Here is a 27,566-nt window from a genome sequence, read left to right as displayed (position 1 = left end):
TAGGGCAATGGCTAAGCACTCGACCTTTCATATCAGACAGGCTAAGTTCAAAACTTAGCGTGGTTGGGCTGGAGAGATGGCCTAGTGGTTAAGGTGCTTGCATGCAAAGCCAAAGGACCTCGGTTCAATTCCCTAGGACCCATGTAAGCCAGATGTACAAGATGGCGCATGCATCTGGAGTTTGTTTGCAGTGGCTGGAAGGCCTGGCATGCCCGTTTTCTCTCTCTCTTATTCCTTACTAATGGAAATTCAGCCATTCATTCTTCAAATATTTATCGAGAGCTTCGTTGGCAGACTACAGGTACAAAACCCAACTTATTTGCCCCTGCTCTTGTGGCTCCTTCACAGCTCCTTTGGGCTCCACAGTGCTGTGACCCATTACAGTTAGTGTCAGCCTTTCCTGCTGGCCGAGCAGATTGGATATCGGTTCTAACAGGCCTGCAGACATCTGTTCTTGCCTATGAATAAATGAATGAGTGTCTGAGGCACCCAAGCAATCCATCTCATCCTGTGTGTAGACCTTAGGGAGGAATCTACCACCGCCTGTGACCCCATAGGACCAATGGCTTGGGGATGAGAGAGCGACCTGAAGAAGATCTCTGAGGTCTGGGGTGTGAGGAAGTTGGGGTGAGGGAAGTGGTAGAGGTAGGACTGGCTGTGGCCCCACAGGGCTGCAGGCACTGTCCTGTGAACTTCCTGTCTCACTAGGGCCACTGGTGACATGGGGATTGAACAGAAAGTTGCCAGGGCCAAGTGTGGCCTGTTCAGGATATTAGCACTCACCTTGTGGAAAGAAGAAAGCCGGAAGCCAGTATCTTGCAGGAAAACCTGTCGTGGAAGTGGTCTCCAAATCAGGTGGCTTCTGGTTCTTCTGACCGGATGTTGCCAGAGAGTGTTTTATCGTGATGAACTGCATGTACCTGGTGGGAAACCAGAGGCAGGACAGAGTGATTAAGGGAAGAATGACTGCATCCTTTCAGGTGGCCCTGGCACCTTCACCAGCTTTACCCCACCTCCTCCCCATGCGGCCCTCTCATCCGATACTTTTAATGGACTCCAGTTATATTTTGAAGTTCCTCAGAGAAAAGGGAGGGCAGAGATTTGGCAGGAAGCCATGAATTTGGGAATGCCTGGCTGGGCCTTGTGGCATCCCAGGTCTTGTTTCAGAAACGAAATGGCACAAGAGGCAGCCGGGCCCATTCTGGTTTGAAATCTTATGCTTCCGTTTCCTAGTTGTGGTACCTTGGGCCAGTCACTTCCTGAAACAGGACGATGCTGGCTTCCCAGGCGAATGGGAAGAGGCAGTTCCTACACGGAAGCTGTGAAGACCCAAAGGGACCACATGAGAGAAGCAAGCTGGGCAAGTGGGAACAGAACCAAGGAAGGAATACCAAGCGAGCTTTGCTCATACCGGTGGTATATTGCTGTGTAGGTCACTTTGGCCCAGGTGTTGAAGAAATTCACCCTCTGGATGAGGTCACTAACCCAGGAGCTCAGGGGCTTGCAGGACCTGTAGGCGTGTTTCTGTGGGATTTAGACAAGCACATCATTTCTTCTGTAGGTTTGCTGACAGGGTAACGTTCCACTGTAGGTATTCAAGGCCACTTTGTGCTGCTAAAACAAACACCTGAGCTGGCCCTGCCCAAACTACCCACTGAATTAAAAAAAAATTTTTTTTTTCACTTATGTACTTGATAGTGAGAAAGAGAGAGATAATGAGCCTACCAGGGCCTCCAGCCATTGTAAACAAACTCCATACGCATGTGCCACCTTGTGCACCTGGCTTACATGGGTCCTGGGTAATCAAATCTTGGTCCTTTAACTTTGCAGGCAGGCACCTTAGCTGCTAAGCTATCTCTCCAGCCCTGTTTTAGTTTTTACTTTCCTGCCCACTGAATTTTAAGTTTTATTTATGATATATTCATTTCTGTTTCATTATGATTCATTACGATGATTATATTCATTATGATATATTTGTTTCTGCTTGGTTCTTATTCAAATCACTATTTGTAATACTTTCCTATTTACTGAAGATGCATACAAGCTTTGTGAACATTTAAAAATTCTATATTTAACTAAAAATATGGTATGATAAAAATAAGGCCAGGTGTGGTGGTGCACGCCTTTAATCCCAGCACTCGGGAAGCTGAGGTAGGAGGATTTGCATGAGTTCAAGGCCAGCCTGAGACTGCATAGTGAATTCCAGGTCAGCCTGAGCTACAGTGAGATCCTACCTCAGAACTCCCCCCGCCCCCTCCCCAAAATAGAATCGCACAATAAAATAGTGCAAAAAAAAAAAACAAACCATATAAAATTAAAGCCTCTCTTCTCAACACAAAGTCTCCACATACGATAAGCTCTGTTGCCTGGGCTTTTATGTCTTTATGATCTTTAAAAATAACACATGTTTCTAAGATTTTAAGAACATTAACAAGACCTCGTGGAGGCCTTTACACATCTGTGTGTCCCTCATGTAGATGTACATAATACATGCAACCAGGTTTCTACACATTCATAGCTGACTTATTTCAGACTCATTCTGTCACAATCTTGTGATAAACATCTCTAAGATATTTATATAGCATAGACAAATTTCCCTCTAAGAGGCTGTATGTAGTAAGATGTACTTGTACTAAACATAGATCAGCATAATGGTTATAAAATATTGCTCTGTCTCGGAGAGATGGCTCAGTAAAGGCATGTGCAAGCCTGTCAGCTTGAGTTCAATTCTCCAGTGCCAGACACGAAGTAGGGAATGTGTCTGTAATCCTAGCACACTAATGGCAATGACAGGTGGAGCCGGGAATCAGGAAGTTCATGGGCCAGCTAGATTGGCCAATCCAGTGGCAAAAAACAATAAGGGAGACCCTGCCTGCAAAGGGAGGACTGACAGCTTCCATATGCACGGCACTGCATTGTGTACATGCCTGCACGTGAACAGAACACACACGCACACACACGCACACACACACACACACACACACACACACACACACACACAAATAAAATAAAAATTTTAAAACAAAATATTACCTCATGTAGATGTACTATAGTAAATCTGGGCAACTTGGAACCTGGACAATTATTTTTTTTAAGATTTTATATTTTATTTATTTATTTATTTGAGAGAGAGAGAGAGGGAGAGAGAGAATGGGTGTGCCAGGGCCTCCAGCCACTGTAAATGAACTCCAGACACATGCACCCCCTTGTGCATCTGGCTTATATGGGTCCTAGGGAATTGAATTGAGGTCCTTTGGCTTTGCAGGCAAATGCCTTAACCACTAAGCCATCTCTCTAGCCCTTTTTATTTTTATTTATATTTGAGAGAGAAAGAGGCAGATAGAGAGAGAACAGGCATGTCAGGGCCTTCAGCTGCTGCAAACTTCAGACACATGTGCTCCCTTGTGCATCTGGCTTACATGGGTTCTGGGGAATCGAACCTGGGTTCTTTAGCTTTTCAGGCAAGCACCTTCAGCGCTAAGGCCTCCCTCTAGCCCCTGGAAGTTTAAGCAAGTAAACAAGAATTGCTCACCTGCCACAACATGGGCACTCTTGCATTGAGAAAAGAGTCATAAGTTTCCTCCAGCTCCTGAGTGAGGATGTTCTCTCCTTTAATAGCAAGTTGAAGATCATTTAAAGATGTATGGATGACACGTAGTAACTTATTAAACCGTTCTATTTCTTTGTTTAGAAAGGCCACCAGGACACAATGGATAAGGGGATCATAGCCTGGATTGAAAAAAAGAGGTAAAGTGTTGATTTCGTATAGGATAAAAAGAGGTTTTATATGAAGGGATTCAGACTTGGAAGTTTTACTTACAGGCACTCAAATTTGAACTTCCTATAATATTTGTGTCACAAAATATACTTTGTAAACTCCATTCTCCATCATATCCCCTCCCCTTCTCAATCAGTTTCTCTTTTATTTTGATGTCATCATCTTTTCCCTCTTGTGTAGGGAGTGTCATTGATATTCAGGCCATTTTGTGTCTGGGGGAGCACATTGTAAGAGTCCTACCCTTCCTTTGGCTCTTACATTCTTTCCGCCACCTCTTCTGCAATGGACCCTGAGCCTTGGAAGGTGTGATAGAGACATTGCAGTGCTGAGCACTCCTGTCACTTCTTTCTAGCACCATGATGCCTTCTGAGTCATCCCAAGGCCATTGCCATCAGAAAAGAGAAGGTTCTCTACCAAAAGTGAGAGTAGCATTAATATATGGGTATGAACATTAAGAGAAGTGCTTAGTGGGCAGTTCGATGAGCATAGTATATACATTTAGCCAGACAGCAGCATACGTTACACCCCTGGGGCTCATGACTACGCCTGTTGTAGGTTTTCAGTATCAGGGATATATTCTCTCCCATGGAGCAGGCCTTTAGTCCAATTAGCAGGCAGTTGGTTTCCACCACGACAGATGTGCCACTATTGCACCCATTGGCTTATTTGGCCTGGCTGGCAAGATATAAGGCTTGCACTGTCCACTGTTGAGTATCTTTACTGGCGATTTCTCTCTCTCCCATTGAACTGCATGCATAATGGCTTCTTCCAGCCTTCTGTCAGCTGGTCTACATGGAGGAGGTTATCAGCTCAGTTCCAGAAGGATTTCTCAGTGGACTTGCAGCCTAAATATGTGGAATCTTCAGCAATAGGGTCTTACCATATATTTCTGATAGGAAACCAAGGGCCTTAGCAATGGCTTGTAATGTTTTGAGGGCATCAGGGACCTCCCTGGTCAAAAACTCACTGGAAGGTAGCCCATCCCCGGCACTACTGATTTTTGCTTTGCCTTGTTCTTCTTTTTCCAAGGCTTTAAGGTGAAGCATTAGGTCAGTCATTTACTTGAGACCTTTCTAATTTCTTAATATAGGCACTTAAAGCTATAACTTTCCCCATTAGGACTGCCTTCATTGTGACCCAAAGTTTTTGGTATGTTGTGTTCTCATTATCATTTGATGCTATGAATTTTTTGATTTCCTTCTTGATTTCTTCATTGACTCATTCATCATTTAGTAGTGTACTGTTTAGTTTCCACAATTTTGTATATGCTCTCTAGCTTTTCTTGCTATTGATTTGTAGTTTGATTCCATTGTGGTCAGACAGAATGCAAGGAATTATTTCAACTTTCCTGTATTTGTTAAGATTTGCTTTGTGTCCTAATATATTGTCTGTTTTAGAGAATGTTCCATGTGCTGTTGAAAAGAATGTGTATTCTGCAGCATTTGGATGAAATGTCCTGTATATATCTGCTAGGTCCATTTGTTCTATGACCTCGTTTTATCCAGATGCCTCTCTGTTTATTTTTTGCCAGGATGACCTGTCAATTGATGAGAGTGGGGTGTTGAAGTCACCCATTACAACTGTGTTTGGCGTTTTCTGTGGTGTTATCTTAGTTCTAATAGTGTTTGTTTGATGAAGTTGGGAGCCCCCATGTTAGGTGCATATATGTTTAGGATTGTAATGTCCTGTTAGAGTGTGCCTTTAATCAATATAAAATGACCTTCCTTATCTCTCCCAACTAATGTTCGACTAAAGTCTACCTTGTCAGATATTAAGATAGCAACCCCTGCTTAGTTTCCAGGCCCATTTGCTTGAAACACTGTTTTCCAACATTTCACCCTAAGATAGTGTCCATTCTTTGTAGAAAGGTGAGTTTCTTGGAGGCAAAAAATTGAAAGATTCTGATGTTTAATGCAGTCTGTAAACCTATGTCTTTTGGTTGGGGCATTGAGGCTGTTGATATTAAGACATATTATTGGAAAGTGTGTATTTATTTTTGCCATTTTTTGTAGTTCTTCCGGTTTTACCTTTGCTGTCTTGTGTTAACTAGAATTTGAATATGGTTTGTTTTTTCCAGGTTCCTTATATGTGTGCTTTTCTTTCTCTTCAGCATGGAGGATTCATTTGAGTATTTTCTGTAGAGCTGGTTTTGTCTTCAAATATTCCTTTAGCCTGCTTTAGTTGTGGAATGTCCTTACTTATTCTATTTGAATGGATAGCTTTTCAGGATAAAGTAACCTTGGTTGATGCTTGTTATCTTTCAGAACTTGGACTATATCACTCCAGCCCTTCTGGCTTTTACAGTTTGTGTTGAGTAATCTGCTGTGATCCTGATGGTCTTGCCTTTGTATGTAACTTGATTTTTCTCTCTAACTGCTTTCAATATATTTTCTTTGGTTTGTATGTTTGTAGTTTAATTATAATAATTATAATTAGGAGAGGTTCTTTTCAGGTTTTGTCTGGTTGGTGTTCTAAAGGATTCCTATATCTGCATTGGCATCTTTTTCCCAATTTGGAGGAAGTTTTCTTCTATGATTTTGTTGAAAATGCCTATGCCTTTGAAGTGAAATTCTTCTTCTACTATACCCTGAGTTCTTGTATTTTATATTTTCATAGCGTCCTGAATATCTTGAAATTCCCATTCATACTTTCCTATTAGTTTGTCTTTCTCATTGTTGGACTATATTAGATCTGCTACCTGGTCTTCTAGTTTAGATATTCTGTCCTCTCCTTCATCCATTCTACTGGTGAGATTTTCTACTGAGTTTTTTATTTCATTGACTGTGTTCTTAATTGCTAGTATTTCTACTGGTTTTTCTTTATTATTTCTATTTCCTTATTTCTGTCTTGTATTGACTCCTTCATTTCATTAAATTGGTTTTTGGGTCTTCTTTGATTACTTTGATTTCCTCTTTGACATCTTTGAGCATATTCGTAATCATTCTTTTGAAATCTTTTTCGGGCATTTCCTCTAAATCATTCTCACTGGAGGTCATTTTTGATGCATTCATACTTTTTGGTGGATTTATAGTGTCTTGATTTTTGGTGTTTCTTGTGTTATAATGTATTTATTTTTGCATGTTGGATTTATTTAATGCTTGGATTTTCTAGGTACCTGCAGTATTATTAGATGTATCAATCTGAATTTATATATCTTCAGGGTAGGCGCTTAAGGAGCTAGGCATAGCTCTTAAGACTCTGAATATCTACAAAAGTGACCCCAGATGTTGGGTTTACCTGCTATGAGAGTATTCAAGTAGGATGAGTGGAACAAAATACAGGCAGATTCTAAAATTTAACTAAACAATGTACACATCCAATGAAAAACAGCACAGAGTATTTATGCAAGAGTAGGTATTATGACAACCAGATCCTCTAACAAAGTCACAGTCCCTTAGGGTGTGTGTTGCCCCACACCCTTAATCTTGTCAACTAGGAGGTTAAGATTTCTGGTCTGTTGAGGGTTCCAGGTCAGCTTGTGACCAAGTGAGACCCTTCCCTAATGAACAACAGAAGAGGAAACAAAGCCAGTATAAATCAGGAAGCAATAAATAAGTAGACCAAAATGTAGCTTATTTAAGAATGGCAAATCCAACCATCTATCAGATTTAACATATAATTTACCTGATCTGGAAGGTGCAATTAGCACTTCTGATTTAGGCCTATATACCAGGCTTATTTGGCAGATACTGACCTGGTGTAATCCCAGTTACCTTTTGGGATGATTTTGGTCTCAGTTATTCTGTGCTCCTGCTTGGTTCCCTCTTTGGTGTGCTGTGAGTTCAAGTAGGCTGGCTGGGTCACTGGATCGCTGCTCTGGTCACAGGTGCTGGGTGCTGTGATCTCCCTTCCCCAGGTCTGTGGTGCTTGCTGGCTTGTGCTGGCAGTGGGGTAGAAGAGTCTATGGATGGTGGCTCTAGTTCTCCTGCTGGTCCATATGATCCTCTACCTCGTGATCTGCTCCTCTGTTGGTCACTGCGATCCTCCCTTCACGTTTCTTGAGTTTGCAAAGAGCTCCAGTATGAGAGGAAAATCCCCTCACCTGGCTTTTCTTGTGGCTCAATCCAAGCCTTGCAGCTGTTGAGGACCTGGTGCTGCTGCTGCTGCTGGAGCCGCGTCTGCCTGCCTGTGTTGGCTCTGGATCTCTCCTACTTCTCTGCTGCTGTTGGTAATTTCTTTTCTTTTTTTTTTTTTTGGTTTTTCGAGGTAGGGTCTCACTCTGGTCCAGGCTGACCTGGAATTAACTCTGTCATCTCAGGGTGGCCTTGAACTCATGGCGATCCTCCTACCTCTGCCTCCCGAGTGCTGGGATTAAAGGCGTGCGCCACCACGCCTGGCTGTTGGTAATTTCTTATACACCTCATTTTTTTTTTAGTAGAAGAGTGTATTTTGCTGGTTTTTTTTTTTTTTTTTTTTTTTTTTGGTTTCTTCTCCCCTAGGCTGCTTTGGTGTGGTTCCTATGCCGCCATCTTAATCAAAAGTCTCTCTCTCTCTCTCTCTTTTTTTTTTTTTTTTTCTGAGGTAGGGTCTCACTTTAGCTCAGGCTGACCTGGAATTCAATCTGTAGTCTCAGGGTGGCCTCAAACTCATGGCAATCCTCTTACCTCTGCCTCCCAAGTGCTGGGATTAAAGGCATATGCCATCACACCCGGCACAAGATGGATTTAAAAAAAAAATTCATTTACTTATTTTCAAGCACAGAGAGGGGTGGGAGAATGGGTATACCCAGGGCTGTGATGTACGTGCTACTTTGCACATCTGGCTTATGTGGGTACTGGGCAGTTGAACCTGGGCTGTCAAGCTTTGTAAATAAGCACCTTTAACTGCTGAGCCATCTTTCCAGCCCACAAGATGGATTTGTGTGTGTGTGTGTGTGTATGTATGTTTAGTATGTGAGTGGTATGTGTAATGTATGTATGTGTGTGTATGCGGATGCATGCACCCCATGGAGTTTCTTTCTGTTATCATTCACCTACATATTTCTTTCATTGAGATGGAGTCTTCCCTCAATCTGGAGCTGCTGTCCATCAGTGAACCCCCCAATGATGTTCTGGCCTTCCCCACTCCATGGGCACTGGGGGTTACAGAGGTGTGGCCATGCCTAGCTTTTTATGTGGCTTCTTGGGAGTCAAATTTGGCAGTCTCTGGCCAAAAGCAGCAAACTCTCTTAACCACCAAGTGATCTTCTCAGCCCATAAGTTGAATTTTTCAAAAGGTTTAGATATTGGTGTTGCAGGTACTTTCATGTTGCTGGGACAAGGCATCTGACCACAAGCAGCTGATGGGAGGAAAGAGTTTATTTTGACTTGCAGACTCCACAGAAAACTCCATAATGGCTGGGAAAATGTGGCATGAACAGAGGATGGCCATCACCTCCTGGCCAACATCAGGTGGTCAACACCAGCAGAAGAGTATGCTGAATGCTGTCAAGGGGAAGCTGGCTATAATACCCATAAGCCCAACCCCAACAACATCCCTCCTCCAGAGGCTCCAATTCCCAAACTGCCATCAGCTGGGGACCTAGCGTTCAGAATACATTAGTTTATGGGGGAGGGGGCAGCAAATTCAAACCACCACAATGGGTGTTGAATTTTAACTTGGAAATTTCCCCTAATCCAGGCATTTAGGCCCTCAGAGCCAGGTCTGCAGTCAACTGTGGGCAGCTTTGGGTCTGACCTCACTTCATCCCCCTTCTCAACCCACTTCCTTGAATGCTGCTCCAGAGACCAAGGCCCACGGAGAACAGGACCCAGCTGTGGCTCAGACTCTCCCAGCAGTTATGCCTCCTGGTCCACTGCAAGCATTGCTTCTTCACTTCTTGTCTTAGTGCTTTCGAGATCCTTCCTCCAGCACTGTGTTCCTCCCTGCTGCCCTTTCTGCAGCCTTTTTATTTTTATTTTTTTTTAATTTTATTTATTTATTTATTTATTTGAGAGCGACAGACACAGAGAGAAAGACAGATAGAGGGAGAGAGAGAGAATGGGCGCGCCAGGGCTTCCAGCCTCTGCAAACGAACTCCAGACGCGTGCGCCCCCTTGTGCATCTGGCTAACGTGGGACCTGGGGAACCGAGCCTCGAGCCGGGGTCCTTAGGCTTCATAGGCAAGCGCTTAACCGCTAAGCCATCTCTCCAGCCCTCTGCAGCCTTTTTATATTGTGGTGCCTCTACCTCCCTCCTGGGGCCAGAATCCTTTCCTGAGGAGGCTAGAGCAAGTGGAGCAGCCCAGGGCCCGTGCTCACCTTCGATACTGTTATAGAGCCTCTCCCACATGTTGCTTGACATCATACATTTGAATGTGCATTGACTTCCCGACTCAGTGAGCTCCTCTTTCTCCACTACCAGGGGTACCTGCTTCATTATGTCAGACAGAATCTCCATCACCAAGATGTCACTGCTCTGCGTAGGACTGCGAAGAGAACCAGGCAAAGAATGAGGCTGTTGGAGAGCTATTTCCTCTGAAATGAAACATTCTAGCCTGAAGGGAGGCTGGCTGGGAAGTTCTGAAGTGAGCGGGCTCACCAAGACCCTGCAAGTTCCCATCAGGCTCAGGAAATAAAGGAGGTGCAGGATGTAAGTCTCAAGGCACTTCTGCAACAAGAGCCACAGCCCCACTCCGCCAAGCTTACAGAAGGAGTAAGAACTGCTAGGGAGGGGCTGGAGAGATGGCTTAGCGGTTAAGCACTTGCCTGTGAAGCCTAAGCACCCCGGTTCGAGGCTCGATTCCCCAGGACCCACGTTAGCCAGATGCACAAGGGGGCGCATGTGTCTGGAGTTCGTTTGCAGAGGCTGGAAGTCCTGGCGCGCCCATTCTCTATGTGCCTCTTTCTCTCTCTCTCTGTCACTCTTAAATAAATAAATAAAAATGAACAAAAACATTTAAAAGAACTGCTAGGGAGGAGAGACTCCTACAGCTGAGTTGCCAGTAAGTCTCCAGTGAGCTCCACATATACCGCGTCTGTGGGTTGTCCAATGCTGGGCTTGCTGGTGCTCCTGCTGCTACTGAGCCATCCATGCTCCTGTAACCCCTCAACCATAAGTAACCCCCAAAACTCACTGGTTCACCAAGTTGGACTTTGAGGTACTAGTCACTTTGGTCTGTTGTTGGTGCCCTATCTGTTCACAGCTCCTTGGGTGTTGGGCTCTGAAAGGCCCGGGCGTGAAGCCTAGTGGAACTTCCTGAGTCTAGCTAAAGCTTGGCCACCTGTCTCTGGCCAGCTAGGACTCAGCAGGACGCCTAATGGCTTCTGGCCTGCCACCTCCACACGGCAATTGTAATTACCATTTCAATAGTTAAAGTTTACTATTGGCCCTTACCTCTTCCCCCATCCTGAAATCCCCGCCTTCCTCCCCAATATAAGCAACTGCTCAGAGTAATAAAGCGAGTTGTTTCTGCAAGTTCCTGCATCGAAAAGACTCCCGACTCAGTGTGGTTTTTCTCCGGTGGCCAGGAGAGGTTTCTGGGTCGTCCGACGCTCATCATCCCCTCAACCCCTAGGGAGGAACCAGCAGGCCTGGTCCTTCCTTCGGCACTACCTACCTGCCTGGGAAGGAGCCCTGCACTCGGGAAGAACTGATGTACGTGAGGGAGCACCCCCTGTTTGGGCCCCACGGAAGGCAGACAGCTTCACGGAGCACACAGCTGTCATAGGGAACACCGACTTAGACATTAATAAGGAAATGTGTGTCTTTGAAGTTTTCTTGGGATTTGTTTGTTAAATATTCATCACCTGATGCATCTGGGTGGAGGGTCTATCAAGACTGAAGGAGAGCGAGGAGGCAACGAAAAAGCATGGTCCTCGCCTGCTTGTGACCCTGCTGACCAGAGGCTCCCTGACCACACCCTGGGCAGCTGATGACAGGATCTCAGTGTGTGTGCAGGTCTGGGTGACGCTGTGGTGCTGAGGGAACCACTAAGCCCAAGGGCCAGAGGAACTCTTGGGATCTTTCCAGAATTGAGGAACCAGGTCCCAGGAAGCTGACAGGACAGGACGTGAGTGAGCAGGGAATGGCTATACTCTTGAGTTCCCTTTCTGCTGCTCTGTTCACTAGTAGAGACTAATTTTCACTCAACACTCTCGGTGTCTTTTTCACACAGTCCAGGGAATGTCACCCTTCAGAATGGGCTCATCTGAACTCCGCCATTAGGAACTTAGCTCGACAGTACTGCTTCCTGGCAGCCTTGCAAATCACCTGAGGAAGTGTATTTCCATATTTGGTCATCACCCTTTGCTTTTGAGGCTATTGATGCATTTGAAAATGTTTGCATCTATAAATGGGCTACAACATTGAAAAGTGATTGTTGAGCTAGGAAGACAGTTTACCTTGCAAGCATGAGGACCTGAATTCAGTTCTCAGTATCCATGTAAAAATGCCAGGTATGGATCTGGGTATGGTGGTGCATGCCTTTAATCCCAGCACTCGGGAGGCAGAGGTAGGCGGATTGCCATGAATTCAAGGTCACCCTGAGACTACATAGTGAATTCCAGGTTAGCCTGGGCTAGAGTAAGACCCTACCTCAAAAAAAAAAAAAAAATACAAACAAAAACAAAAAAGCCAGGTATGGTAGCATATGCTTCTATATTTATTTATTAAATTTTATTTGAGAGAGAGAGAGAGAGAGAGAATGAATTATGGGTGTGCCAGGGCCTCCAGCCACTGAAAACAAACTCCAGATGTATGTATGTATGTATGTATGTATGAGAGGGAGAGAATGGGCATGCCAGGGTCTCCAGCCACTGCAAACAAACTCCAGATGCTTACACCCCCTTGTGCATCTGGCTTTCATGGGTCCTGGAGAATAGAACATGGGTCCTTTGGCTGTGCAGGGAAGCACCTTAACTGATAAACTATCTCTCCATCCCAACATGTGCGTCTGATCCCAACATTTCTCATAATTGCAGTGCTGGAGAGAAGGAAGGATGATTCCTGGGTTCACTGGCCAACCAGTCCAGCCTAATTGGCAAGTTCTAGAGCAATGAGAGACTCTGTCTTTAAAAAAAATTAAAGCCAGCACTTGGGAGGTGAAGGTAGGAGGATCAGCGTGAGTTCAAGGCCACCCTGAGAGTACATAGTAAATCTCAGGTCAGCCTGGGCTAGAGTGAGACCCTACCTTAAAAACAAAACAAAACTGTAGACAATATTCCTGAGGAATGATACCTAAAACCTCCACATGAACCCATACACATGTACCCTCACATGGACATGCACACATACAACATGCATACAAGTCAAAAGGTTTTTGTTAAGATGTGTTAGTTCTACAAACTGAAAAACTAGACTTCCAAACTAAGCTCAAGGTGTAGGGACGTTGCTGAACATTCAGAGTGGCCCTGAGAGGAGGCCATTGTCACTGTTTCGGGCTCAGAGTTGAGAAGACTGGAACACAAGGAGCTGAATGGCTTCTTCACCTTCACAAAGTCACATGGCTGAGCTAGGATTTGACAACCACGGAGGAAGGCAGGGAGAAGGAAGAGCGCGTGTGCAGTAGCTAGGTTTGTGTGCCTTCGGAGGTGGTGAAGAATGAAGCGAGTGGGGTCACACCAGTGGGAGCTCCAGCCATGTGGTTCTGACAATAAATACCTAATGTCGGCTGGAGAGATGGCTTAGCGGTTAAGGTGTTTGCCCGCAAAGCCAAAGGATCCTGGTTCGACTCTCCAGGATCCACGTAAGCCAGCTGCACAAGGGGGTGCACGCATCTGGAGTTCGTTTGCAGTGGCTGGAGACCCTGGTATGCCCATTCTATCTCTCTCCCCTCTTTTTCTCTTTCAAATAAATAAATATATAAATAATATTAAAAAAATTATCAAATGTCACTTTGTAATTGAAGGTGGAAGAAACCCAAATGTGGGGGGGTATGTATGTGTTATACCATTTGGACTTCACAACAGCCTTGAAGGGTAGGTAAGTATTATTATCCTTGGGACCTTATAGAGCTGTATTCCACACAGACTTCTAAACACAAGGCTGTTTCTCTTGACCACACTGTCCCTTCACTTATTATGATATTTTGTCTCCTATAAAGGCAAATATGCACATTTCACATTTAAACAAATTCATTGACCATACTACTTACCAGGTGCAATTTAGCTATTCATTCAACCAACATTTCTTAACTAACAGCTACTTGGTAAGCGTGGTGTACGCGCGGGCGTGTGCGCATGTGTGCCCGTGTACTTGTTTCTGTGACATCTGGAGAATTTGGTTTTCCTAGCATGTAAAGCATCCGCTTCTGGGAGTTTCATGCCATATTTTTCAAAAGAATATTTGGTAATTTCCAACAAACAACCTTTCCGCTTGCATTCTTACTGTGTCAGGAGACTGACAGTAGCCTTTGGTTGCAGGGTGATGAGACTTTCAATGAACTTCTGAGCCTCGGTCTCATTGCAGGTGCGTGTGGCCTCTGGGTGGATTCCTAAGACCTCCGGAGAGTCATCGTCGGGGAGTGACTGGATGATGTGGATGCAGTCCTTTATGCTTGCAGAGCTGGGTACTGGCTGACACATCTGAAAAGGTAACCATTTTAGGAGTTTTCTTGAGTGAATCTCCTACTTCAGGTAATTCATGCAGATTGTATCTCTCCATGACATTGTACACAAAAGGTTCTTCTCACCTCTATGTTGTCTAAACATTTTATCAGCAATATTTGGGACCCCTGTTGTTAAAAGTGTGTATGCATAACACATAAATGTTTGTTTCTTTTTTGTTATTTTTAAAAAAAATTTTATTTGAGGGCTGGAGAGATGGCTTAGCGGTTAAGCGCTTGCCTGTGAAGCCTAAGGACCCCGGTTCGAGGCTCGGTTCCCCAGGTCCCACGTTAGCCAGATGCACAAGGGGGCGCACGCGTCTGGAGTTCGTTTGCAGAGGCTGGAAGCCCTGGCACGCCCATTCTCTCTCTCTCCCTCTATCTGCCTTTCTCTCTGTGTCTGTCTATCTCAAATAAATAAATAAAAATTAAAAAAAAATTTTATTTGAGAGATAGAAGTGGGGGGGGGGAGAGAGTAAGAAAGAGAAAGAGAATGGGGATTCCAGGGTCTTCAGCCACTGTAAATGAACTCCAGATGCATGAATTACCTTGTGCATCTGGCTTATGTGAGTCCTGGGGTATCGAACCTGGGTCCTTTGGCTTTGCAGGCAAATACCTTAACCACTAACCATCTCTCCAGCCCTGTTTATTTCTTTTAATTTATTTATTTGCAAGCCAAGAGATACAGAAAAAGAGAGAGAAATAGATAAATAGAAAAAGAACAAGAGGGAGAGGATGTGCACATAGGACCTTCAACCACTATAAATGAACTCCAGATGCATGCAACCCTTTATACATCTGGCTTTATGTGGGTGCTGGAAAATAGAACCCAGATAGTTAGCCTTTAGGCAAGCATCTTAACCACTGAGCCATCTTTTCAAGCTCAAATGTCTTTTTCTTATTGGGAAAAGGAAGAAAAATATTGAATTCCTTTCATTGCCTTAGTGAAATATGCCCATAAATAATGGATATAATAAATTTTAAACTAATAATTTTTAAATCTTTTAAAAAATATTTATTTGAGAGTGAGAGAGAAAGGGCAGAGAGAGCATGTGTGTGTGTGTGTGTGTGTGTGTGTGTGTGTGTGTGTGTGTGTGTTATGGTAAATTACCTTTGTAATGCTGTACTGAACATTAATAAAAACCATTAAGATGATCATTAAAATTTGCTTAAGTAATGCAGCAAAGCTTACTTAAAAATAACTGAGTAACTAAGAAGCTATGTTCTGTGCTTACCTCATCACCGGAGAAACTAAAGTCGTCCTTTAGCACCTCAGGATTACAAAATTTGTAGAGAAGAGTGTTGAGGCATCTCTTGTCCCATTCATCTGTCACCCGGCCACCATAGGTCACCTCCCCAATCAGGTAGCGCAGTGCCTGCCACGGAATCTCAGACTTGCTGCTGAGGACACTTTCCAACACCTTTATGGACACCTGTGGAAAGCCCACTGGGCTACATTAGTTCTACATGTGTTCTGAGCTTGAATGACATGCCACATAACTTTCTTTTTAAACTTTTTTCTTTTATATTTATTTATTAATTAGTTTTGTACTCAGCGAATACAGTCAATTTGGTACCATTATTAGGCTTCTTCATTACCTACCCCCTCCCCTTGGCCCCTCCCTGTTGAGGTATATGGGTCATGCATTCTGGAGTTAGCCCAGAGTTATGGGTAGGATAAATGTCTGTCTATCATGACCCAACATGTGGCTCTGACATTCTTTCTGCCCCCTCTTCCGCAAAATTTCCCTGAGCAATGTTGGGTTCATTTTTGGTCTGCTTTAGTGATGAGGTGTTGGGGGCCTCTGAATCTCTGGATCTCTGATTTGGTAGGAGTTGATTTTTCTCTGTGTTGATCTCCTTCACCCTTGTGCTGGTACCCGGTTCACCAAGCAAACAGCACCCTTGCTTGTTTCACCAACTAGACCCAAACGGCAATGGTACCATAAAATTCTACATCCTAAAAGGCAGACCAAATGGCTGAACCTTCACCAGGCCCTTACAGGGAACACCTGACTTATTTTATTTTTATTTATTTGACAGGGGGGGGGGGGGAGAGGGAGGGAGGGAGAATAGGCACGCCAGGGCTTCCAGCCACTACAAACGAACTCCAGTTGCGTGCACCCCCTTGTGCATCCAGCTAACGTGGGTCCTGGGGAATCGAACCTAGGTCCTTTGGCTTTGCAGGCAAACACCTTAACCATGAAGCTATCCCTCTAGCCCTTACATAACTTTCAATGGTTGCTTTCTCTTTCAAACATACAGAACAGGGCCTGGTGGTGCAGTCCTATAACCTCAGCTAAATTAGGACACTGAGGCAGGGGTATCACAAATTTAAGGCCAACTTGGACTAGAGAGTGCCTTCCACGTCAACCTAGGCAACTCAGTAAAATGATATTTCAAAATCAAAAGTCGTTGGGCATGGTGGTGCACGCCTATAATCCCAGCACTCTGGAGGCCAAGGTAGGAGGATCGCTGTGAGTTTGAGGTGATTTTAAGATTACATAGTGAGGGCTGGAGAGATGTCTTAGTGGTTAAGCACTTGCCTGTGAAGCCTAAGGACCCCAGTTCTAGGCTTGATTCCCCAGGACCCACGTTAACCAGATGCACAAGGGGGCGCACACATCTGGAGTTCATTTGCAGTGGCTGGAGGCCCTGGTGTGCCCATTCTCTCTCTATATATCTCTCTCTGCCTGTCACTCTCAAATAAATAAATAAATAAATAAAATATTTTTTAAAAAAGATTACATAGTGAATTCCAGGTCAGCTTGGACTAGGGCGAGACCCAACCTCGAAAAACAAAACAAATAAACACACACACACACACAAAATAAATAAAAGGGAATTTTGCCTGGGCTAGAGCAAGCTCCTATCTCAAAAAACCAAACCCAACCAAACCAAACCAAAACAAAACAAAAACCAACCAAACAAACAAACAAAAGGGCAGGGGATATAGCTCAGTGGTCTAGCACTTTCCTGGCATGTGCATAGCCTTAGGTTCAGTCCCCACGACTACAAAAATCTACATATCAAAGTATCAAGAGGATCAAGTATGAGGATGTGCACTGTCCTCTGCTTGCTATTCTTTTTTTTAAAAAATTATTATTTTAATATTTTAAAAAATATTTATTTTATTTATGAGCGAGCGAGTGAGTGAGAGAGAGAGAGAGAGAGAGAGAGAGAGAGAGAGAAAGAGAAGAGAAAGAGGCACTTAGAGAGAGGAGAGTGAGAGAGAGAGAGAGAATGGAAACATTAGGGCATTCAGCTGCTGTAAACGAACTCCAGACACATGTGAGCCCTTGTGCATCTAGCTTATGTGGGTCCCGGGGAATCAAACCTGGGTCCTTTGGATTTGCAGGCCAATGGCTTAACTGCTAAGCCATCTCTCCAGCCCTGCTCGCTATTCTCAAGGCTGCTGAGCACTGACTTATTTAATTAACGACTGCTTATTTGAACAGATGAAACAAGTGTTGGTACTGAGTTCAAGGACACAGAGGATGCAGACAAGAGAATGCCTTCCCTCCCCCGCCTCCTGTCTTCCAGCAGCAGGGTCTTGGTGTCCTGATAAGAGTACTCCATGCGACCACATGCATGCAAGCGGGAGGCAGTTTTCCCCTCCCCTCCCATTCTGTCTGCTCTCTTCCTGTGGCCCCTCCTCAGGCCTCCCCCTCTTGCTGACCTCGCCCTCCCTCCCTTTCTCCTATCTTCTGGCTTCCTGCCTTTCCTGCTTGCACCAATGCTGTTAGCAAGCAGGGCACAGACCTGCTCAGTGCCCATAGCCATTTATGCATCCGCTTGTGAAAGAATTCTTGCCTCCAATGGAGACCTGAATCCTCTGTTGGCTCTCTGTGTCTGTGGCTTCTGCATCTGCAGATGGACATTAATTGAAAAGGAAAAAAAAAAAAAAACCCAAAAAACCAAAACCCTTTGTACTAAACACAGGCAGACATTTTCCTTGTCATTAAACAAAATGTGACAAGGATTCATGCAACACTTACATGTTGTATTTGGTATTATAAGCCATTTGGGGTAATTTAAAGTATGTGGGAGGCTGTTTGCAGGTTGCATACTACCACCCCATTTTGCATGATGAGAGACCCGAGCCTAGACAGATTTTGGCATTCAAAGGGGGATCCTGGAACCAATCCCTGAGATTAACAAAGAACAGCTGTTAATTAAAATTTTGCCAACCTGGGCTGGAGAGATGGCTTAGTGGTTAAGTGCTTGCCTGTGAAGCCTAAGGACCCTGGTTCGAGGCTTGATTCTCCAGGACCCACGTTAGCCAGATGCACAAGGGGGCGCATGTGTCTGGAATTCGGTTTGCAGTGGCTGGAAGCCCTGGCGCACCCATTCTCTCTCTATCTGTCTCTCTCCCTCTCTCTCTGTCACTCTCAAATAAATAAATAAAAATGAACAAAAAAAATAAAAAAAAAATTGCCAACCTGATAGGTGGGGCCTCTTACTTTAATTAGTATTTCCACCGGTGCTAGTTCTTCTGAGCACCTCACATCTGTAAGTAGCCCCTCACCCAGGCTCCTCTAAGTAAGCCCTCATCCCCACAACTGTTAAGGAGCCCCAGTAAACACACTGCCTCACCAAGTCAGACTTTGATGTAGCTGTTAGGGTTCTGCTGTTGATGCCCTATCTGGGGTGACTAGCCATCGATTCGCATTGCCTCAGGAAAAAAGTTTAATGTAAGGATTCCCCTCCCATACTGCTTGATTTCACTCAGGAAGCCAAGACCCCCGGGGTTATGGGCTTGCTCAACACATCACATATTAATCTGTACAGCTCTGAGTGCACGTTTTGAATGCGTGTCCTCATCTCCAGTTACAGAGCAGATTGGCAAACACCTCGCACGGTGGAGACACCACCAGAGTCAGCCGAGCCCACGTCTCCTGGCTACTTGCTGGTTGGTCTTCAGGAGCCCACACTCACCTCCAAGTCTGAAGAGCTAAATCTATAAGCAATATTCCAGCCCAGTGTTCCATACGCTTTCCTTTCATTGATCACAGCATTGAAGAAACACAGGCTGAATATAAGTTTTTTCCACCATGGTCCGCAGTCAATATTTTCAAATATTTCTTCTGTCACTTCTCCACTTCCACCGTAGCCAAATCTCTGAAGTAAGTTGTTTTTTAATCCCTGGGGAGTTTCCACAGCAATCTTTAAAAGGGAAGAAAATGCCACGTGAATTCAGATGGGATGCTGAACATGGAGGGTGGCTATTTCTTACAGCATTGGTGAGAATCTTATGCTATCATTTTTTTTTTTCCATTTGAAAACTTCTGTAGAAGGATCATCTCAGATTGTCTATATTGTTGCAATTCATATTTGAAGAGGAAAAACACAGCACCGTGATTATAACTGCTCCTGCTGACTACAGGCATCATTTGGGAAGCATTTTAGAGATCTGTCCATGTCTTGTAGTGTTAAGGAGATCATCAATGGTAGCCCAGCTGTGGTCAGGTAAGGGCAGCTGTGTGACCCCAACAAGGGAGCAGACACAGGTTTCCAAACCACAGGAAACAGTACTGACCTAACCAATGAAAGTAGCCAGTCATCACTCATGTTAAAAAGGAGAATGAGGGCTGGAGAGATGGCTTAGCAGTTAAGGCACTTGCCTGCACAGCTTAAGAATTCATGTTCAAATTTCCAGGTCCCAAGTAGCCAGATGTAGTGACGCAAGCATACAATGCTGCACATGGGCACAAGAGGGGGCACACTTCTGGAATTGGTTCGCAGGAGCTAAGGCCCTGGCATGCCTATTCTTTTTTTTTCTCTCTCTCTGCCTCTTCCTCCCTTTCAAAAATAAATTAAGAATAAAGTAGGAGAATGGTCAATTTTGTGGCCTACTGAATTGTTTTGATTGCTCTGAGAGTCCATTTGGCTGATTTCTTCACTGGGGTGAAATGAGAGATTGGTGGGTAGGGATTAATTGGGAACATTTATGAGCGTGTGCTGTTAGCTTGAAACTACAAAAGGTCTAAAATTTTACAACGTTGTTGTGCATACAAAACAAGCTAAGAATGTAACTGCTTTAAATACTCATTGTCGAATTTTTTTTGTGTGTTATTCTACAGTATAGACCATATAATAACGTGTGGGGATGTATACATGAAACGTGTGGATGTGTCACGTGTGTATGTGTACATGAGGATTTTGGATTCCAGATTTGACTGGTTATTCACAGGGTGGCTTGTGTCAGTTTCTTGTCTCCCCATAGATTCCAGGAAGACACAGTGGAAGTCATGTAGACCCTATGTGTGACAAGGGCTCCAGCTCATACACAACAGCTGCATAACGGCCCTGCCTCTCCTTCTGAAATCAGAAAGAGGGAGACGTTCGATTTGGGATGTAAGCAAATCCTTTCTGGGGAAGAGGTTGCTCTCTGAGTATTTTAACAAATATTTCATTTATTTATTTGAGAAAGAGAAAGAGGCAGATAGAGAATGGGCAACCAGGGCCACTGCAAATGAACTTCAGACACATGCACCACTGCTGCAGTCCGGTTCCCATTGCTTGCAGAAATCACCCAACCAAGGGCAGCTTGTGGGAAAAAAGCATTTTATTTAGGCTTATATGTTCAAGGGGAAACTCCATGATGGCAGGGAAAATGATGGCATAAGCAGAGGGTAGACATCACCCCCTGGCCAACAAAAGGTGGACCACAGCAACAGAAGAGTGTGCCAAATACTAGCAAGGGGAAGCTGGCTATAATACCCATAAACTTGCCCCCAACAATACACTGCCTCCAGGAGGCGTTAATTCCCAAATCTCCATCAGCTGGGAACCTAGCATTCAGAACACCTAAGTTTATGGGGGACACCTGAATCAAACCACCACATTCCGCTCCTGGCCCCCATAAACTGATAACCAAACATGATGTAAAATGCAACATTTAAGTCCATCTTTAAAAGTCTCCATAGTTTTTTTAAATCAATTCTAATGATATTCATATATCCCCCTAGTCCAAGATCTTTTAACTGAGCTATAATACCAAAAACTAACCTTGAAAAACCCATAATGGTACAGAATAACCATTCACACTGCAAAAGATGGCATTGGGCATAGCAAAAAACCAAACAAACAAAAAACGTCAAGCAATACAAGATTTAAACAGGGCAAACACCAAACTCTGTAGCTTTAAGTCCAACAACTTTAGCCAGTGACAAGCCTCCAAGTTCGATAATTCTAACCAGCAATAAGTCTCTGGAGTTTCAATTCCTCCCCTCCAAGTAGGCTACTCACAGTCCTGGAAAATTTCATCTGGGGCCAGCAGCTCTCCTTAGCAGCCATCTTGTGGTCCCGGCATCTCCACTGGGTCTCCACTGCCAGCCACAGTTCATCCTCATGGCCCCATTGGGTCTCCAAGCAGGCATCCAACAAACCTGCTTCACATTGCCCATGGACATTTCCAAAACATAAGACCGTGTTGCAAAATCAAAGACCTGCTCTTTCATGCATTTCGTATACTCCATAATACCAGGTAGGGTGCCAATTTGTTAATCTTGGGGGGGGGGCAGATAAAGATGACTTTGAAGAACAGGGCAGTCCTTGAGCACTCAAGCCCCTTCAAAAGAGTTTACATTCTTCCTGTTGCCCCAGTGCAGGTCAGCTGGTCCAATCTCAAAGGTTGTAATCTCTCAATTGCAGCTGAACGGGCAGCAGTTCACCCAAAGATTTTTCTTTCTGTGCCATATCCCTCTGCTCACCCAGTTCATTTCTACACAAAGCAACCCTGCACTTCTCAGGACATGGGCATAACAGTAAGCTTTTCACACAAACTGCCTCTAGTCCAGTCCAAGCAAAGATCTTTTTCACCATCATAAGCCAAACCTCACAGTTCATAGTTCTTACTGCATTCAGGTCTCTCAACTCTGACCAGAAGAGTCCATCAAGCTATACTTATAGCACTGCAATGCATCTTTTAGGCCAAGGTTTTCAAATCCTTCCACATTCTTCTTGAAAATCATATCCAAAAAAGGCCAAAGCCACACAGTCATGTGTCTAGCAGCAATCCCACTCTTGGGACCACTTTACTGTTGCAGTTAGGTTTGCATTTCTGATAGAAATCACCCAACCAAGAGCAGCTTTCGGGGAAAAAAAGAGGTTTATTTTGGCTTACAGGCTCGAGGGGGAAGCTCCATGATCGCAGGGAAAAAGATAGCATGAGCAGAGGGTGGACATCACCCCCTGGCCAACATAAGGTGGACAATAGAGACAGGAGAGTGTGCCAAATACTAGGAAGGGGAAGCTGGTTATAACATCTATCAGCCCACCCCCAAGAATACACTGCCTCCACGAGGCATTAATTCCCAAATCTCCATCAGCTGGGAACCAGCACTCAGAACACCTAAGTTTATGGGGGACGCCTGAATCAAACCGCCACAATCACCTTGTGCATCTGACTTTATGTGGATATTGGGAAATCAAACATGGGTATTTTGGCTTTTGCAGGCAACTGCCTTAGTCACTGTGCCATTTCTCCAGCCCTCTCTGTGAGCATTTTATTCATTTATTTTTTGTTTGCTTTTGGTACAGAATTTCTCTATGGCTAGCCTGGAATTTGGAATCCCTCGTGTCTTCTGCTCATTGTTTTTTATTGGATTGTTGAAGTTTCCCTTAATTTTTTACAGATACTCTTTTTTTTTAAAAAAATTTTATTTATTTATTTGAGAGCGACAGACACAGAGAGAAAGACAGATAGAGGGAGAGAGAGAGAATGGGCGCGCCAGGGGCTTCCAGCCTCTGCAAACGAACTCCAGACGCGTGCGCCCCCTTGTGCATCTGGCTAATGTGGGACCTGGGGAACCGAGGCTCGAACCGGGGTCCTTAGGCTTCACAGGCAAGCGCTTAACCGCTAAGCCATCTCTCCAGCCCAATTTTTTTACAGATACTCTTATGTATCAGGAAATTTGCTATCTCTACATAGGTTATAGCATAAGATGGAGACCCATACACATATATATGTGTAGGAATTACAGAGCCATATTATTAATGCCTATGCTGATGGGCTCTTACAAAGTGGAATTATTGCAAAGGACCTCATTAAAGTAAAATGTACCTTAAAACACTGTCTCTTTTGGCAATCTCTGCTTCCCAACCTCCCTTCCTGGTCAAAGGGAAAAGACTCCTGGAGGTTATTATCTGCCAGACTCTGGAAGGTAAACAGGACATCTTATGCCTTAGACCAAGTCTGTTCCATCTACTCCAGATACAAGGTTGCTAGGAAGTGGCTCTGGCTAATGTGCACAGGAGAAGTGCTGAGGACCAGTGTGGCAGGGAGAAGTTTCTAGCTTCAAGTGGATCTGTGCAAAGCCTGTGACTTTTCTCTGCTACTAGGGGTCCATTAGGCCAACTAGACACTTGCTTAGCAGAATTGACCAAGTCTTCATAGTTGTATATAGGCAGTCAGACATAACCCCTAATTCAGAATGCTTTACCAAATGACTCCCCCACCCCCACATCAGATCTTTTTGGAGAATCAACGAACTGTAAAACAGTCAAGAGGAACAGATCTAACACTACATAGCTGGTGAGGTAGTACATGGCTGAATGTTCAGCTATTCAGGATTGCTTGGGCCCCAGAGTTCAAGGGCAGCCTAAGCAACACAGCAAGACTGTCATAAGAGGAAGAAAGATGAAAGGGAAAACACTACATAAACTAGTCCACATCTCTTGGTTTAGAATCACTAGAAGACCCAAGCTGCAAGTTATTTAAGAGCTGCCATGATATCCACCAGGCTAGCCTCCAGGCTGAACACGGTCATGAGCACACCAGGTGAACTGAATGCAGGTGATTTATATTTCTATTCAAAAGCCTCTGCAGTTGTGGTTTGAATGTAAAATGTTCATACAGGCTTGTGTGTTTTGGCAAAGTTGTGGAACCTTTAAGAGGCAGAGCCTTTAAGAGGCGGAACCTTGCTGGAGGAAGTGGGTCACTGAGAGGCGGGTCTTGAGGTTTTTATAGCCCAGTCCCACTTCCTGTTCAGCCCCTGCTTCCCGGCTGACTGCTTCTGCTGTCCTGCCTTCCTGCCATGCTGGACTGTAACCCTTGGAACTGCAAGCCAGAATGCACCCATTCCTTCCTCAAGTTGCTTTTTGTCAGGGTTTTGGTTTTAGATACAAGTAGAGTAATGAACACATCATCAAAACTGAAAACTTGTTCTTACCTTTATACCTTTCTGAAGAATAGGAATTGGGAAAGAACTGTATGACTTTGAGCTTAACCATAGCCTAAAATCAGGGTCTAATGTCACATCTGGCCTATTAAATCTGCGAAATAAGAATAAATGAGAACTATTTTAACGAGTACATTTAAGCAATATGTTGTTAGAGTCACAGCATATCAATGGTTTTAGTGACCGTAGAAATCATTTTAATACCAAAGATCTTATTAAGCTGCATAAGAGCTTTCATGACGTGCAAGAAATTGTGTAAGACGCAGAAACTTACAAATCAAGAACCAAATGGAAGCTAGGTGTGGTGGTGCATGCTTGTAATCACAGCACTTGGAAGGCAGAGGTGAGAAGACAGAGTTCAGGGCCAGCCTGTGTACATTGCTAGACTCTGTCTCACAAAACCAAGGCTGGGGGACCAAATTGAACATCGAAATTAAAGATAGTAGGAACAGGCTAAACCCACTTGAGTAAGATGGATATAAAGAGATAAATGAATAACCAGGAGCAAAGAAGCACTTTTTGTTCCATTAGACATTAGAGTGTTATTAAATAATTGTGTGTGTGTTTCTGGGGTTGAAATGGGCCTCTGCAACACTAAGTATGAGCACTCAGAAACCATAGATTGTTACAGAAAAATCCCAGTGCCAGGAGTAGCACACCTCCTAGTGAATAATTGGTCAGAGAGGCTCCAAAACAATACTGGCTATTGCCAGTGCTCTGTGTTGCTCTCACCAGAACTAGTTGGTAAGACTCTATTGATTAAGACACCCCATGCTGTGGTTGTCAGACATTGAAAACTCACACTGGCACTGAGCTGGAAGCCTCCTCTCTACTGGCTAGCTGTCATAGTGCTGGAAAGTGCTATACAGGCTACTGGGAGAGAAAAGTCATCAGCAGTCTTAACCAGCAATAGACCCCGTGGCTAAGCAATTGACCAACCGGGCGAGATGTAACCAATGGCACATAGTGGCATGGCTGTTATTGCACTTTGGTCGGATTTGAGGCCTGCTTCATGGGAAGGTGTTCATGCTTGGTTCTGGCCTTAGAGAGGAAGCTACATGGATATGTTTTCCTCATCAAACTGCCCTGTAAACATTTATGCTTATGTCCATAGAGTAGCGATACTCTCACTTTTGGTCAGAGAAGCTTCTTTTTGTAGTGGAGGTGACAGCCGGGGAGACTCAAAACTCATCCGAAGTGCTAAGAAGTGATCGTGGAATGCTCAGCACTGAATGGAACATCTCTACCACCCCCTCCAAGGCTCGGGGATCACTACGGATGGAGAAGGTGGCAGAATGAATGTACAAGTCAGAGGATGGGGAGGAGTGATTTAGAATGCTATCTTCTGGACATGAGGTGGCCATTGAATTCATGACCTCACAGTGGCTGTGGTTGCCTGTAGTATTGGCCTCGTCAATAAGTCACCATGGATGATGGAGAAGGACAAAACACTAACATGAAAATAAAGAGGTATGGGGGACAAAAGAAAGTAAAGGAGGTTATTATGATCAAAATGCATTAAGTACATATCTGAAAATTGTCAACATAAAGGTTAGAAAGCTGAGCATGGTGGTGCACCATGACCTTTAATCCAAGCACTTAGGAGGAGCACTGCGAATTTGAGGCCAGCCTAAGACTACATAGTGAATGAATTCCAGGTCAGCCTGGGCTAGAGTGAGACCCTACCTCAATCTCCTCCACCAAAAAAAAAAAAAAAAAAAAAAGTTAGAAAAGTTATGCTATAGATCAGTACACGGTTATACTTAGTATATATTTATGCCTGTGTAGCCATTAAGAGATTCTGAGGAAAGAGAAAGGGATAAAACAGAGTGCATAATAAAGAGGCCTTTAAAAGTAAAAACGCATGTATTCTCAGCATAGTTTTTATGTTTTTGGAGAAAAGAACCCATATATCCAAGATAGCTTAGGTGTGCTCTTAGTGGCCTAACACATCACTTCATCACTGTTTATACATGGTATTCATTGCTGTTTCCAGCTTTACTTCACAGTTTTGACAATTATCCTGGTCCAGTGTAAATAAACGTCATGCTTACGAATCTACCGTCGCGCAGAGCTTTGGCATGAAGGAGGAGGCGAGGTGGCAATTCTGCAGGAAGACCCACTGCTGTTTTCCAGCCAGCGCCTTGACAATGAGGTCTTCCGCTTTGATCGCCTGGCCCCGGCCAAGGGAAATCATGTTCACGTGCTGTGTTGTTCCTTGTAACTCCTGTGCAAATCTCAGGAGACTATTGGTGACGTCAATCCCTGTGTAACAATGTGGAGAGGCAGACAAACTGTAAGATCACGCAATTCCCTCTTTACAAACACAATCAGGCATTTATTGAAGGGCTGGTGAGAAAAGGTTCCGCAATGGAATGACTATAGGTTTTATTTATTTTTTTCAGTTTTTGTTTATTTCTATTTATTTATTTGAAAGCAGGAGAGAGAGAGAGAGAGACAGATAGATAGATAGAGAGAGAGAGAGGGAGAGAGAGAGAGAGAGAGAGAGAGAGAGAGAGAGACAGAATGGGTGTGCCAGGGCTTCCAGCCACTGCAAATGAACTCTAGACACATGCACCCCCTTGTGCATCTGGCTGACGTGGGTACTGGGGAATCGAGCCTCAAACTAGGGTCCTTAGGCTTCACAGGCAAGCGCTTAACTATTAAGCCATCTCTCCAGCCCCTATAGGTTTTTATTTTTATTTTTTTAAAATTTTATGTATTTATTTATTGAGAAAGGGGAGAGATGATAGATAGATAGCTATTGGGCATATCATGGCCTCCAGTCACTGCAAACAAATTCCCGACGCATGCACCACCTTGTGTGTCTGACTGACGTGGGTCCTGGGGAGTTGAACCTCGGTCCTTTGGCTTTGCAGGCAAGCACCTTAACAATCACTAAACCATCTCTCCAGCCCTGACTACAGGTTTTGACAACAAAGCCCAGAGTTCAAGGTATTTATCTCCAGCACTTGCTAGTCATGTGACCCAGGCTTCCGTACATGGGAATGGCAACATCTAACTGGGGTAGCCCCTGTGGCTACCTGTGCCTGCAGCTGCTTGTCCCTTCCTTCTTCTCTGT

The 27,566-nt window shown here is 44.3% G+C and overlaps 1 protein-coding gene across 1 annotated transcript in view; it reads right to left on the bottom strand.

Moving 5' to 3' along the window:
• Dnah14 (dynein axonemal heavy chain 14) overlaps window positions 1-27,566 on the bottom strand; it is a 278,677-nt gene that overhangs the window by 10,354 nt on the left and 240,757 nt on the right. The window contains exons 75-83 of the mRNA XM_045144175.1: window positions 26,539-26,749; window positions 24,476-24,578; window positions 19,239-19,466; window positions 15,536-15,733; window positions 14,084-14,280; window positions 10,018-10,184; window positions 3,533-3,729; window positions 1,412-1,524; window positions 784-920 (exon numbers count right to left, since the gene is read on the bottom strand). Coding sequence (XP_045000110.1) covers window positions 784-920; window positions 1,412-1,524; window positions 3,533-3,729; window positions 10,018-10,184; window positions 14,084-14,280; window positions 15,536-15,733; window positions 19,239-19,466; window positions 24,476-24,578; window positions 26,539-26,749 — 1,551 coding nt within the window. The remainder of the gene's footprint in view (window positions 1-783; window positions 921-1,411; window positions 1,525-3,532; window positions 3,730-10,017; window positions 10,185-14,083; window positions 14,281-15,535; window positions 15,734-19,238; window positions 19,467-24,475; window positions 24,579-26,538; window positions 26,750-27,566) is intronic.

Source organism: Jaculus jaculus, chromosome 1 (assembly GCF_020740685.1).
Source record: "Jaculus jaculus isolate mJacJac1 chromosome 1, mJacJac1.mat.Y.cur, whole genome shotgun sequence".
Taxonomy (NCBI): domain Eukaryota; kingdom Metazoa; phylum Chordata; class Mammalia; order Rodentia; family Dipodidae; genus Jaculus; species Jaculus jaculus.
The sequence above is the reverse complement of the archived record's forward strand: the minus strand, read 5'-3'. Positions and strand labels throughout refer to the sequence as shown.